This window comes from Mustela erminea, chromosome 1 (assembly GCF_009829155.1).
Source record: "Mustela erminea isolate mMusErm1 chromosome 1, mMusErm1.Pri, whole genome shotgun sequence".
In the NCBI taxonomy this organism is placed as follows: Eukaryota; Metazoa; Chordata; class Mammalia; order Carnivora; family Mustelidae; genus Mustela; species Mustela erminea.
Window position 1 is genome coordinate 17,012,581 of NC_045614.1, and position 15,129 is coordinate 17,027,709.

The 15,129-nt window shown below is 47.8% G+C and overlaps 1 protein-coding gene across 2 annotated transcripts; it reads right to left on the reverse strand.

The window, feature by feature from the left end:
• Positions 1–5,671: 5,671 nt before the first annotated feature.
• On the reverse strand, positions 5,672–14,028 carry LOC116600521 (serine protease 45-like). 2 transcript variants are annotated; one of them, XM_032360583.1, is made up of 6 exons: positions 13,873–14,028; positions 11,956–11,982; positions 7,966–8,113; positions 7,561–7,826; positions 6,517–6,680; positions 5,672–6,198 (listed from the first exon to the last, which is right to left on the reverse strand). In XM_032360583.1, the coding sequence occupies exons 1-6, from the start codon at positions 13,970–13,972 to the stop codon at positions 5,965–5,967; spliced, it is 939 nt and encodes a 312-aa protein (XP_032216474.1). In that variant the 5' UTR covers positions 13,973–14,028; the 3' UTR covers positions 5,672–5,964. The 2 variants fall into 2 exon arrangements, with proteins under 2 accessions (XP_032216474.1, XP_032216475.1); XM_032360584.1 differs by lacking the exons at positions 11,956–11,982; positions 13,873–14,028 and adding an exon at positions 11,883–11,950.
• Between the last annotated feature and the right edge of the window lie 1,101 nt (positions 14,029–15,129).

Genomic DNA, 15,129 nt, shown 5'->3' on the forward strand with positions numbered 1-15,129 from the left:
GGAAAAGATAAAAATTAGAATGACTATGTAACATCATAAAGTTCTCTCCATCGATCACATAACATGGATCCCATAAAGCAAAGTCAATCAGTGATCTGCGAGAAACCAAAACACCTCCCTTTAGGGGACAGCCGTCTCCGACTATCTTAGGGGGAATGGAACAGGTATAAAAATGAACCACCCACTAGACTACTAACAGGACCACAGTAACTGCCCTAAAACCTGAACAGTTTGGGCCACACTTTCGTACCACGACACGATGACTCAAGGATTTAATAACAAAACAGTGAATGCCTTAGCTGAAATTTTTAAAAATAAACTCAGTGGGTTAAGCCGCTGCCTTCGGCTCAGGTCATGATCTCAGGGTTCTGGGATCGAGCCCCACATCGGGCTCTCTGCTCAGCGGGGAGCCTGCTTCCCTCTCTCTCTCTTTCTCTGCCTGCCTCTCTGCCTACTTGTGATCTCTGTCTGTCAAATAAATAAATAAAATCTTTAAAATATATAAACTTTGCTAGCTTATTTTGATGAAATAACATTCTATAAACTCTTCAGAAAATATGAATAATTAGAGCAATGCATTAAAAATTTACTGGGTGTGTTCAAAGCAAATCTACAACTTTAGGGATATTCAACAAAGAAAGGAAATGAATTAAAAGCTCCAATCAGGAAACTGTAAAAGACATAAAATAAAGCCAAGTTGGGCACCTGGGCAGCTCAGTCTGTTAAGCCTCTGCCTTGGGCTTGGGTCATGATCTTGGGGTCCTGGGACCGAGCCCCATCATCAGGCTCCCTGCTCAGAGGGGAGCCTGTTTCTCCCTCTCCCTCTGCCTCTCCCCTTGTTCCTCTTCACTTCTCTCTCTCTCTCTCAAATAAATAATATTTAAATAAAAAATTAAAAAATAAAACCAAGGAAAGTCTTTTGGAAACATGTACAAAATATAAAATTACACCCTAATCAATTAGGACAGCAGAATTATGAATGAACTCTATGATCTGGATCTTTGAAAAAACAAATAATATCAATTGGGACAAAGACAAATTTTTTACTGCTAGGGTATAACCCACCAAGATGGTGTAGTAAGCATGTACTTTTGCACTCTTACCAAAATAGCTTTGATACATAAAGTAAGAATTGCTAGAACTATAAGAAGTCTTAATTCTCATGGTAAGCCTCTCAGAAATCAATGGGTTATATAGATATAAAATATTTGAAGTGTTGAACGGATTTGAGTAATACAATCAACAAACCTGGTTCAATCAGTTATGGCTAGAACTCTGCTTCAAAACACACAATGTTTTCATTTCAAACACATGAAACATTCACTAAAACTGAGCAGATACTAGGCCTCAATAAAACATCAATAAATTAAAAAACATAAAAATAATAAAATTCACATTGCGATATAATTTTTAATGGGGGAAAAAAGAACAAATAACACCCATCTATGGAACTCTTGGGTTAAATAAGAAATACACATGAAATTAGAAACAATACAGAAATGAATGATAATGAGGTCAGTACATATCAACCCGTGTGCCATATGGACAAAGGAAGACCCAGAGGAAATTTTATAGAATTAAGTGAAAATATTAGAAACCAAAGAAGTCTGTAATAACTGATTCAGTATACAACTCAATAAGTTAGAAAAAGGACAGTAAAATAAGTCCCCCCCCCAAAAGCAGGTTAGAATGACTAAAAGAGTTTTATGAAATGAACAAAAAAGATTTGATTACAAAACCAAAAGTTAGTTTGTACCATTTAGGTGTCCCCAAAGAAGAGAACCTTCTACTCATATAGGCTTAAAATTTGTACCCTCCTGGGGCGCCTGGGTGGTTCAGTGGTTTAAGCCTCTGCCTTCGGCTCAGGTCATGATCTCAGGATCCTGGGATCCAGTCCTACATCGGGCTCTCTGCTCAGAGGGGAGCCTGCTTCCTTTCTCTCTCTCTCTGCCTGCCTCTCTGCCTACTTGTGATCTCTCTCTCTGTCAAATAAATACATTTTTTAAAAAATTAAAAAAAAAAATTTGTCCCCTCCCTTCAGTGGTGGCGGCTTCCTCCTGAGTTGGTCCCCTTGTTGAGAAATGGATGCCAGCTGCACGGGGTGATGTACGAAAGTATTGAATCACTGTATTGTACACCTGAAACTAATCTCACACTGTATGAGCACTAAGTGGAATTTATACAAAAACGTTTAAAAAATGGTTGCTGACAGCCCACATCCTCCTGCTTTCTCACCCACATTCAGAGAAGAAGTGTGCATGTCCTTCCTCTAACCGTACCTTCTGCTGCCTGGAAACCCAACTGGAGCCAGCTGGCCAGGGCACTGGACTAGGCTGACTCGATCAGACCCTGGGAGCTGGGAAGGTGACAGCTTCACCCTGAAGACATGAACAGCATGGCAGAGTGGGAGGGCTGCAGACCAGGTCCCAGGGTAATATAAGGGAAGGATGGAAACCATAAAGCCAACCAATAAGGTATACCAGATGGATTTTTTTTTAAAGATTCATTTATTTATTTAAGAGAGAGAGATAGTGGCAGAAGGAGAAAGAACCTCAAGCAGACTCCCCACTGAGTGTAGACCCAACACTGGGCTTGATCCCATCACCCTGAGATCATGACCTGAGCTGAAATCACAAGTCAGACCCTTAACCGACTGAGCCACCCAGGTGCCCTTACCAGATGGATTGGGTTTTTTTTTTTTGAAACACCTATGAAATAGACAAAAATTTGGCAATTCTAGTCTTTAATAATTAAGAAAGGGGAATGAGTACATATATAAATAATATTAGAAATGGGAAAGAGGCCGTGGGTTCAAATTTTATACATCAGGTTGGAATGTAAGCTAACGTAAGTGATTTTCTAGATTAAAGTAATGCAAAAACAGTGAGGAACCCACTAGGCCATTAACTATACAAGATTTTTTTTAAATAATCAAAGGTTTATCCCTTACAAAAAACTATCAGGCCCAGTGAGTTTTCCCATTATTTTTTAAAATTTTATTAACATATAATGTATTATTTGTTTCAGGGGTACAGGTCTGTGATTCGTCAGTCTTATACAATTCACAGCACCACCATAGCACACACCCTCCCCAATGCCCATAACCCAGCCACCCCCTCTCTCCCAGCCCCCTCCCCTCCAGGGCCCAGTGAGTTTCATGTGCACAATCTACAAAATCTCAGGAACTGATAATGTTGGCCCTGCTCTAGGGCATAGGAAAAATACTACAACGCTTCTCAACCTGTTTTAAGAGGCTAGCACAGCAATGACACCAAACTTGAACAATGGTGGAACAGAGAGGAAAAGTGGAGGCCCACCATGTCTGGGGCAGAAATTCTAAACAAAATGCCAGCAAATGGAATCCACAATGTATTAAGGGATTTATCTAAGAAACCTTCTGAGATCTAGCAATGAATTTCATTATGTGAACAAATTAAATAAGAAAAACCATATAATCATCTTAATAGTTCATTACTGTGTCACCAGGGCCCAAATCTGCCTCGGACAGCAAAGGTTCCCAGTGAGTGTCTGAGAAGCACATGAAGGATGAGGTCAGGGTCAGCACATGAACCATCACCATTATGGCCACTGTTTCACACTGGGTTAGAGGTCCCAGGCAATGAGAAAAAAAAAAAATAAATGGTAGGATTTACAAAAAGGACAAGATGTAACTCTCACCATTTTAGGGAATTTGACTAGCCAAAAATAAGCCAAAAGAATCCACTGAGAAACTGATGAATTAAATAAGTCAGTTTTGCAAGATGACCAGGAATCGAGATCACTATGGGGTTTTTTGTTGTTGTTTTGGGGTTTTTTTAAAGATTTTTTTCTTTATTTGGCAGAGAGAGAGATCACAAGTAGGCAGAAAGGCAGGCAGAGAGAGAGGGGGGAAGCAAGCTCCCTGCCAAGCAGAGAGCCTGACTCAGGGCTGGATCCCAGGACCCTGAGATCATGACCTGAGCTGAAGGCAGAGGCTTGACCCACTGAGCCACCCAGGTGCCCCATGATCACTGTTTTTTTAAATCAGCAGCTTTAAAATACCTAACATATAAAATTAGAAAAAAAATATAATGGGAGGAGATAATCATCCACAATGAATATAATCAAAATTTGTAAAATACTTAGAAATACACTCAGTATTTTTCCAGATATCCGTGAATAGAAGAGCCGAATGAATGGAGACACATACCATACCCCTGTTAGGAATTCAACACTGTAAAAATTAATCTGCATATCTAATTTCAATTCAAATACCAATAGTGTCTTTAATAAAAATTGACACACTGACTGTAAAGTTTCCATGGAAGATAAACTCTGTAAATTAGGCAATATTTTTTTTAAAGGAGAGCTTTCGCTACCACTTAACAAAATATGACATAAAGCTATTTGAAACAATACAGCACTAACCCAGGGACAAACAGATCAGTGGGAAAACAATAGAGGTTTCAAAAACATACACATGGATATATTAAGACTTCCTTATTATAAATGCAGATATTCAAATCAGCAGGAAAAAGACAGGTACTACAAGAAATAGTATCAGTGGAATTGGCTCTCCAGTTGGAAATAAGAGTTGGATCCCCACCTCACACCACACAGAGTTACACATAAAAAATAAATTTATCGAGATGAAAAGAAATATGGGAAGACAGCTTTTATAACCTGGAGATGGAGAAGAGCCCATTTTACTAGGCACAAAACCCATAAAGGGAAGTAAAAATTGATTTGATTCCATAATAATTTTATTTTTTAAAAATTTTATTTATTTGAGAAAGTGTGCCATGCACAAGCAGGGGAAGGTGCAGACGGAGAGGGAGAAGCAGGTTCCCCCCTCAGGAGGAAGCCCCATGCGGGGCTCAGTCGCAGGACCCCGGGATCATGACCTGAGCCAAAGGCAGACACTTAAGCAACTGAGCCACCCTGGTGCCCCTTGACTCCATGATAATTTTAAAGGTCTTTATGGAAAACTTTCATCATTCCATCCATTCCACATATTTCTAAAAGGAAATAGTTGTAAAATAATTGACAAAGGCTTAGTATTCAGAAAAGATAAAAACTTTCGTTAAGAAAAAGAAAAGCAACCCAATCTTAAAAAGAGACAAAGCCTATGAATAGAGGATTCACTCGAGAAAAGGTCTATCTTTTCATCAATAAACACATGAAAAGGCACATTTCCAATCAGGGAAATACAGATGAATACAGCAATGAGAGAGCGTTCTAGCATTGGATGGACGTATTTTTAAAGACTGATAATATCCATCTTTAGCAAAAGGGGAAATGTTTCACTCTCCCATGCTGTACGTATGACTGTAAACTGGCTCAGCTTTGGGAAGGAAGACTCTTTGATTGTAGTCATCCAAAAGTACTAAAATTTGTGTGTCCTTTGATGACTGTCCTGCCCTCAGCCCACTCCTAGGGAGACAGCTGCAGAAATGGTTCAGAGTGTCCTCCCCCAACCCCACCGCCCACATGCAGGACTGCCACCAGGGGGGCGAGTCCGAAACAGCCCAAAACCTGGTGCTGGTTACAAAACCTATGTCACAGCTGCCCAGAACATATGCAATGACATCACATGATGACTAGCTTTAGGTATTGACGGAGAAAGTTTGTCAACGTGTGTGATTTTTTTTTTTTAAATGTAGACTACTAACAATACATATAAGATCCCAGGGTCACCCACAAAAGAGAACAGAGCCAGCTCACACTTGCACAAATTTAATCCCTGCTCTCCTGGTCCCCCGTTCCAGAGCCCTTCGAGGCCACACTTCCCTTCTCCTGGAGTCACACAGGGCGTAGTCATCCTCTGCGTCTCTCCCCACTCAGATGCCGAGGCAGAGCCCCATCTCCAGGGGCCACTCTTTCCCCACCTTGACTCTTGTTGAATAGAGACACATGACCTTGGTCTAACCTTGATCCGGACCCATAGGGCAGAGGCAATGCGGGAAGAAGAAGACAGAGGGGAGACTAAGGACCCATCTGGGGCTGCAGCAGCCAGAGCAGGAGTAGGAGCCAGCCGGAGGCCGGAGGGCCTGAGAGAGCCTCACTGCCTATTTGCTTCCTGATCCATTTGCTGTATTTGGTGACGCGGGTGTACACGCCTGGGTTCTCCGCTTTGGCACAGGACTTTTCCCAGGACAACACCCCAGCCAGAATCCATCTGCCCTCGACTTCACAAGCCAGTGGGCCGCCAGAATCCCCCTAGATAAAGAGGGAGGAATCATGGAAGCTCTGGGAGCCGGGGCCCCGGAGGACCCGGAATGCCCACCCCTCTGACTCCTCTTGGAAGATTCTCTTGCTCCCTGAGGATCTCACTGCCTCCTTCAGCTCCCCCTTCGGCTCCTCAGACCCATCCCAGAATATCAGGCAAAATCAAAGCCACAGGGGAAGGAAGAGGGGAGCAGAGCGCTGCGCGGTGAGGGTCGTGAAGCAAAGCCCTCCCTGGGAATGTCCCCTCAGCCCCCACCCCGGGGAGTCGCTCTGGACCCAAGAGCTGCCGGGGACCTCCCAGCCACTCACAGAGCACAAGTTCTCTCCGTAGTTGGTGGCACAGATCATGTCCCCCAGGACAAGGGGGACAAGGCGGGGGAGGAAGGACTTCTTGCGGTAAATCTGGTCACACTTCTTGTTGTCCATGATGAACACCTCAGCCTCCTGCAGCTCCGTGGTCAGTGTGGAGTTAGCTGTGGGGGAGCCCAGCGGGGTGAGAAAGTTCTCCTCATTCCGCTCAGCCCTGGCCTCCTCCCAGGGTCCTGCCGCCTCCATTTTTGAGACTCAGCCAAGCCACACCCCTTCATGCCTTCCTTCACCAGTCTGTCTCCCTGCGGGGGATGGGGGGGTGGACCACGTCTGGCAAGTCCCTCACCCTCTCAGGCTCTCTTTCAGGATCCCTTTCTCTGGGAAGCTTGGCTTCCAAACCAAGCAGGCCACAAGCCAAGTTTCAATGCAACCACTGACGAACTGAGACCCCAGCCACGTCTGGCTTCTCTCTCCTGCCTCCGGGTCTGGCATAGGTTGTGACCTCTGTCACCTGGTTACCCTCGCTCCCCGCTTCAGGCATCTCAGATAGATGTGCCCCTGGCCAGACTCATCCCAGATTCCTCCCAGCTCGATCTCAAGGATCACCTGACCAAGTCTTAGCCCCTTTCCCCGTCGGCCTGGGCCTCCGCCCACACTCAGTGACCAGCACCCTGCAGGTAAGGCACGCGTTCCCCACGCGAAGGGTCCGGTGGGCCGCCCATCAAATGAATGAGTGAGAGGACGAGTAAGTGTAGGATTCCCGGACTCTGAGCTGCTGTAAGAGGCCAAAAGATCACGCCCAGCCCCGGCACCGCTAGACCGGAGTGAGGTACTCACGGCAAGCATGGTGGCCTTGGCCGTGGAGACCAGGAGACGAGTTAGGACAAGGAGAGTCCTAACACGTCCAAAGAGCCAGGGCCCGGAGGTGACAGCTGCAAGCTTCCTGAGAGGCACCATGAAGGGGTCCGGCAGGCAAGACCCCAGCAGGAAGGCGATGCCCCGCCCTGTGGTTCCACACCCCCCGCCTTGACCCACTGTGCTCACCTGAGAAGCGCTGTTTGACCTGGCCCCAGCCAGTCACCCAGCACTGGGTCCCCACCTTCAGGTTGTAGCTGGGCTCCGGGAGGCAGATGGGCTGCACATACTTGCTAAAGGTGGCGGGGCTGTGAAGCTGGAGAAGGGCCATATCCCCCATGATGAAGGTCCGGCCCCAGAACTTGGGGTGCAGGATGATGTCCTTCACGGGGATCAAGGAAGCCTGCAGGGGCTTCAGCTTGGAGGTGCCCAGGATCACTGAGTACTCTTTGGTGCTACAGAAGACATACTGCCCCGGCTAGCCAGTCAGGTTCGCAAACAACGTGACGCTCCTACCTCCACCAAGAACCCCCTCCCTTAGCAGAAGCCCCCCCCCCATTTGCTCCAGGCCGTGGACACGGGGGCCACACTCACCCTTGGATGCAGTGGGCAGCAGTGACCACCCAGTTGAGTTCAATGAGGGCCCCTCCACATACGTGTTCATTCTTTAGCCGGAGGCTCACCTCCCAGGGCCAGTGGCGGGTCACTTCCAAATCCTCGGACCACCAGGGTCTGCCGCAAACTTCAGGAACGATGTGCCAGGGAGACAGAGGGACCACATATTGGAGGATGAGAACAATGGAGACTAAGATGCCCCTCCCCCACCCCGGGACAATGTGCACAAAGCTGTAAACGCGGGGGCTTGTCCTCATTTCAACGTGGGGAGGCAGGCTGAGAGAAGGACAGAGGCACTGTGCTAGACAGAAATGACAGTGACAGAGATACAAGGCTGTAAGAGAGAGACATAAAGACATCACAGACGAGAGAGAGAGATACCGAGACAACAGGGGATTCGAAGGGAACCCCAAAGCAAGGGAAAAGCATAGAAGGAGTCCTGACACAAGCCCTGCGTTCTCTTGTGTCTAGCCTGAATCGCGAGGCCATGTTCCTGAAGGGCCACTGCTCGGAGCTGAGAAAAGTTCCAGGCTTCTGTGTCAGAAACCTTGAACCTTTTATACAGGCCGTTCAAGAAAGAGCCCCACCAGCGTGGAGCCCACGGAGGGTCCCCGCTCACAGCTTACAGTCTTCGTCTGCACCACGTTCCAACACAGGCAACTTGTACGGCAGTATGAATGAGCACAGATGCCAAAGTTTCTAAATAGAGCATTACTCAACATTATATTTTGAAAAAATAACGCACCACGATCGTGTAGAGAGATTGTCTCAGGAGCATAAGGGAGGTCCCGCACTAGAAAAGCCCTCCCTGTATTTGCCACATACACAGTTCTTTTTCCCTAAAGAGAAGGATCATGTGCTCTACTCAAAAAACACAGAAGACATTTGAAAAATTCAACATATATTTATGACTAAAAACAAATAGAAACAAAAATACCTCTTACTTTGGGACCAGAAAAGAAATCCTTAACTTTAGGAAAGTTAGAGACCACAAACCTACAGCAAGCACCACATAACATTAAAGAAGAGGCAAAAAGATTCTATACGGTCAGAAGCCAAGAATAGTGGTACTTTGCAGGAGGAGGGCTGGGGAAGTAATCGAGAGAGCATAAGGGAGCTATCGGGGGCTGGGAAAGTTCTACTTTCTCACCAAGACAGTGACTAACACAGGTGGGTTCACTGTGTGATCATTTCTTAGGCCAGACACTTCAAATCTGTGTACTGTTGTGCATGTATATAAGACTTCAACAGCTTACCTTTTTTTTTTTTAAGATTTATTTTACAAACAGAGATCACAAGTAGGCAGAGAGGCAGGCAGAGAGAGAGGAGGAAGCAGGCTCCCCACTGAGCAGAGAGCCCGATGTGGGGCTCGATCCCAGGACCCTGGGATCATGACCTGAGCCGAAGGCAGACACTTTAACCCACTGAACCACCCAGGCGCCCACCCCAATGGCTTACTTTTTAAATCATTTATGCTTCTTGACTCCAGCACAATCAACGAGAAAATATATTCAAAATAAGATATATTTTCAACAACAAAAATATCTTAAGTAACAAGAAATTAACATTAGGCCAATTTATCATGGTGATACATTTAAAACTCTTAGTAAAGAAAAAAAAAATAAAACTCAATAAAGGACATGGAAAAGGAACAGCATAAATGGATAAATGGCCCTTGCTTTTAAATAAACAACTAACCATTTCAGATGTACTTTTTCCCAAAACTAAACAATACAGTCATTTTCCAAGTGAGGATTTTAGGGAGCTTTATAAACTTACTCTAGAAGTCAAGTAGAAAAACAAAAGTCCACGAATAGCTCAGTCTCTGAAAAAGGAGACATAAAGGAATGCTTGTCCTAGCAGGTGTGTGTGTCTAGCAAGACACACATCAAAGCTGTCACAACAAAAACAGGTGTGGTATGGACAAGGACAAACCAATGAAGCCATGGAAAAGAACAGAGAGCCTGAGACTGCTCTGGGGATCCAGGATCTTAATGTAGATAAAGAGGAGTCATCACCATCGGTGGGTGAAGGATGGATGTTGAGTAGATGGGGCTGGGGAAACTGACTCACGACAAAATAATTAAGAAAAACAAAACCGGATTCCTCCCTAGCAGCACTTGGAGACCTAAATAGAAAAGTGAAACCCTAAAGCTAACAGTAGACCATATGGCACGGGGTGAGAAACAGCTCCCTAAACAAAATCTCAAAACAAACCATAAAACATGAAATGGATTAATTTTATTACATCAAAACCAAGGTCTTGTGTGTTTTTTTTTTTTTTTAAAGATTTTATTTATTGATTTGACAGACAGAGATCACAAGTAGGCAGACAGGCAGGCAGAGAAGGGGAAAGGAAGCAGGCTCCCCGCTGAGCAGAAATTGAGCCTCCCACAAAGGGCTCAATCCCAGGACCCTGGGATCATGACCTGAGCCGAAGGCAGAGGCTTTAACCCACTGAGCCACCCAGGCACCCCTTAGTTTTTGTTCTTACTCTAGCAATAAAGTTAACTGGCAGATGACAGATTGGGTGGCAATATTTATGACACTGAAAATCAATACAAGACTTTTACTAGGAATATACAAGGAACTCTAGGAAATCAATAAGAAAAAAAAAAAAAAACCAGATAATATGTGAAGGGGACAAGCAATTTATTAGAAGAAATCCAAGAGGTCAAAAGTATATTGAGTCATGCTGAAACTCATTAGTAATGAGAAAAATGTCAATCAAATCAAGAAGCCATTTTTCATTCTATTAGATTTTTTTTAATTGGTAAAAAGATATAAAAGCTGCATCGTACCATGGTTGGTACGTCTGTAACAACATTACACCTTTACAGATGGCTGGTAAGAATACAGAGAGCTGGCCACATTAGATTATGGGCAGAAGATAAAAGCACTGTATCAATGTACATTTTTTAAAAAGATTTTATTTATTTATTTGACAGAGAGAGATCGCAGGTAGGCAGAGAGAGAGAGAGGAGGAAGCAGGCTCCCGGTGGAGCAGAGATCCAGATGCAGGGCTCGATCCCAGGACCCTGGGATCATGACCTGAGCCGAAGGCAGAGGCTTTAACCCACTGAGCCACCCAGGTGCCCCCTCAATGTACATTTTTTAAAAAGATTTTAATTATTGATTTGACAGAGATCACAAATAGGCAGAGAGGCAGGCAGAGAGAGAGAGGAGAAGCAGTCTCCCTGCTGAGCAGGGAGCCTACTTCGGGGCTCCATCCCTGGACCCTGAGCCGAAGGCAGAGGTTTAATCCACTGAGCCACCCAGGCGCCCCCCAATGTACATTTTTGAAATTGAGAAGTGGCTGATATGTGAGAAGTGAAGTTAATCAGCAGATATTGTGGTTATCTAAGGGAATAGTCTTAGAAAAAAACATGCCTAGGTATTTAGAGATCAGAAGTCAGGCTGCAAGTGACCCTCAGTTGATTCTGGGAAAATTTATATATGTGTTTCTTGACCTAAATGTATTTTTGCAGTGTTCAGTAAGTTTAAAATTATTTCCAAATAGAAAAAAAATTTTAATGGAACTGGTGAAAAGAGGAGGAAATAGAAAGAGATCTAGAGTAGACATCATTTATTTAAGTTAAAATATGTGCACACAAAACCACAATATGTATTTTGACAAGAACGCACATAAGCAGAGACACACACTGAACATATAAGCAAGGTTGAAAGGAGGAAGAGGAGGGGCAGGGATATAAGGAGGAATAACTAATTTAATCAGTCGAACAATTCATAACCAATTAGGGAGGTCCTATGACAACGGAAGCCCATGAACCAATGAGCAACGTAACCCACCATCCATGACGTTTAAGGGAAAAGACATTTTAGAAAGCAGGTCCTTCAGACTAAATTCCTGCTTCCTACAGACCCAGAAACACTACCTCTCTGACCCTCTTCAGAACACATCCTCCCCGGAGCTGAGGTTTTTCTGAAGCGGCCGCTCAGCCTACCCACCTGGTATGGAAGTGTTTTCTTTATAACCTGAAGGAGAAAGGGGGAACAAAGATGAAGCAAGAGATCATGAATTAGTTCATTCATTCATTCACCAAATATTTCCTAACCTCCCACTCCATTCCCAGCCAAGACCGGTGGGGAGGGGACAGAGCGTATCAAACAGATAACGTGCTGTCCAGCAGGGGAGATGGAAGTCAAAAAAACCACTTGTGTGAAATCAATGCAAGGACAAGGCCACAGGCTTCAGGGGAGCCCAGAAGAAGTGGGGGACAAGAAGGCTCCTGAGAAGCAGGGTGTTTGGGCCAGGACTTAAAGATGAGAAGACAGTAAAAACAGAAAAGTGACAATGACATTCCTTGCAAAAGATACACTGTGATGCATGCCATGAGAATGAAGGACAAGGCCAAGGATGGCCAGAAATGATGCCACGGAGGAAGAGTCAGGGTCAACCACGAGGGGCCTCATAACCCAGGCAGAGAAGCAAAGAGACCCTCCGGGAGGAAGGAGGCCTATAGAAGGGTGACATGTTCAGGCTTGGGCTGTGACAAGGAAGTAGGAAGTTGACCGGACGGTAGGTGCTGAGATCCCTCTTCAGGACCCAGGCAAGAAAGGAGGTGGTCCGAGGAGGTGGCTCTGAGACTAGACAGGGTGAGCTGGATGTGGGATGCAGGCAGATGGTTATGGGGGTCTGGGATGACCCCCAGCTTCCGCTTTTAGAGAGGAGTGCCTACAATTCAGTGCAGTAGAGAACAGGCTTAGAGAACCCAGTTTATAGGCAGCCGAGAAGCTCCACTTTGGACCCCGGGGAGCAGAGATGTTTCTAGGTCCTGCAGCAGGCAGGTGCACTCGCAGACATGTTGCATAGCAGAGCCCAGGGGCGTTGGGGGGCGGCGGGGTGTGGGGGGGAGAGCCCAGACAGCGCAGCAGGGATGAACAGAGCACACTGGCTGGGAAGCAGGTGCGGAGCCGCAGAGCTATCCTGAGACAGAGGAGAAGCGGAAGGCCTGACCTGAGAAGCCAGGGGACTAGTAAAACGGAGGAAAAGGTAGAAAGGTCGCAGCTGCGGCCAGGATGGGCCTACGATTATGGGAGAAGCAAGGAAGCCCTGGAAGAAAGCGTGAAGGGGACACGGCTACTCTGAGAAACCTGGCAGCGAGCGGGAAGGGACGGGGAGAAGCAACCATGGCAAAGAGGGACAGGATGAAGATGAGCAAGAAGTTGGCGGAGGGAGCACAGCGCGGGCACAGCCCGCAGTCCGGTGCAGGGCGAGCGGGCTGACCTTGGACAAGAGGGGAGTCTCTGATTGCTAAAGAAATGGGGGAGGCTGGTGTCGAGCAGTGGGGTTCGGAGGGGCCCCTGGGGCCTGGAGGCGGGCAAGGGGGAGAGCGTCTTCACCGCGAATAAAGCCGCAGTGAGCCAGACGCCAGGGGCAACAGGGCGCTGGGGAGAAGCGGGAAGGCGGGATCCGGGTTTCAGCGCGGGGAGACCGCGTGGGGCCGGCCGCGCCGCGGCGCATGCGCAGTGGCCTGGGGCGGTGGGAGAAGGGGCAGCGGGGCGGCCTGAGCCCGCCTGGAAGGGTGCCTCTGGCCTCAGCCGCGATGCCCGCCAGCGTGGAGGCCGGAGGAAGTGGCTGCACGTCCGGAGAAGACACAGGGGTCCTCCGCACTGCTGGTGAAGTCTGAGGGAGGAGGCCGGGGCGGGGCGGGCAGAAGTCTGGCGACACGGACGGCAGTGGGGGACAGGGGAGCATGGTGGGGGTGGCGGACAGAGTCCCAGGAGGCCAAAGAGCTAGCCACGTGCAGGGATCTGGGCTCAAGTGCGGGGCTGGGGGGCAGAGGGGAGGGTGGGGGGAGTACGGGGAAGGTGGCCGACTGGCGGACGGAGGGACACAGGGCGGTGGAGGAGGCGCTGCCTCACCCGAGGTCAGCAGCGGCAGCAGCAGCAGGACGCAGCGGCTCAGGCCCCAGAGCCCCGAGGCTCCAGGCCCAGCGCTGTGGCTGAACGGCAAGGCGGCCATGAGGTCCGGGAGGTGCCACCTAACGGGACAGACACGGTGCCGCGAGCCCCGGCAGGTGATGGCGACCCCGCCGCGCGCAAGGGCGCCTCCAGCACGTGATGGAGTTCTGGGCACATGACGGCCCCACTAGCCCGCGATGACGCCCTGGACTCCCTCCCGCCCCCCGCACCCATGGGCACATCTGCATCCGCACCCTCACCTCGTGCCTGTTCCCTGAAGATGGCATCGGAGCCCAGGATCCAGGATCGCCTCCAGGGTGGCCAAGCACTCCCCTGTTGCTTTAAGATGGGGACAGTGCCCCCAACCTCTGGACCTCTGAGGGCACCTTTGTCGCCCAGCCTCTGACCACACCCTTGGTCCCCTGGCATTGGTGCGTTGGAAGGGTTCACAGATTTTGTTGATCTGAGAATCTGAAAAGCACAAGAAAGGAACAGTAAGGCTGGGGAATCCAGGAAGATGTCTTTAGGAAAGTGGCATCTGAGCTGGATCTAAAACTGGAATATGGAGTCTTGGGGGAGTCCTGAGAAAGGAAAGGCATTCCTCCTTCTCTACAGACCACCAAGCGGCTAGAGGCACCTGAAAGAGATGGGGGCGGGGCAGATGCCAGGCCTTGGGCCTTCACAGAGCAACTTTGTAGGATGGGGTCTTTGCATCTGGTGGGTGTGGCAGAATTGGGAGAGGACCACCCAGAAGCAGAAGACTCCCGCTTCTTTTGTCTAGTGGGGAGGGAGGGAGTGTCCAGTTCTGGGGACCACATTCCCCGGCCTGGTATCTAAGGGGGTCCGCATAATGAGTCCCCACCGCAGACAGGTGAGTAGGAGTGATGTGTGCCATGTCCGTGTCAAGGTGGTGGGGAGGAGAATGCCTTCTTTGCTCATGTTCAGGCCAAGCACTGGTGCCCAGTGCGGCAGAACTGTCAACTTGGAGCTGGTTAGAGATGCAGTTCTCAGGCCCCACCCCAGACCTACAGGACTGAAAACTCTGGCAGGGGACCAGTGATGTGTGTTTTACCAAGCCAGAAAGAGAGACGCTGGAACACAGAGCCAGAGAATGAGGGTAAAGATCCAGTGTCTAAAACAATAAATCTCACTTGCTTTCTCCCAGTGGGAGCGCAGATGTCTATTAACGAAGTGGGGGGCGCCTGGGTGGCTCAGTGC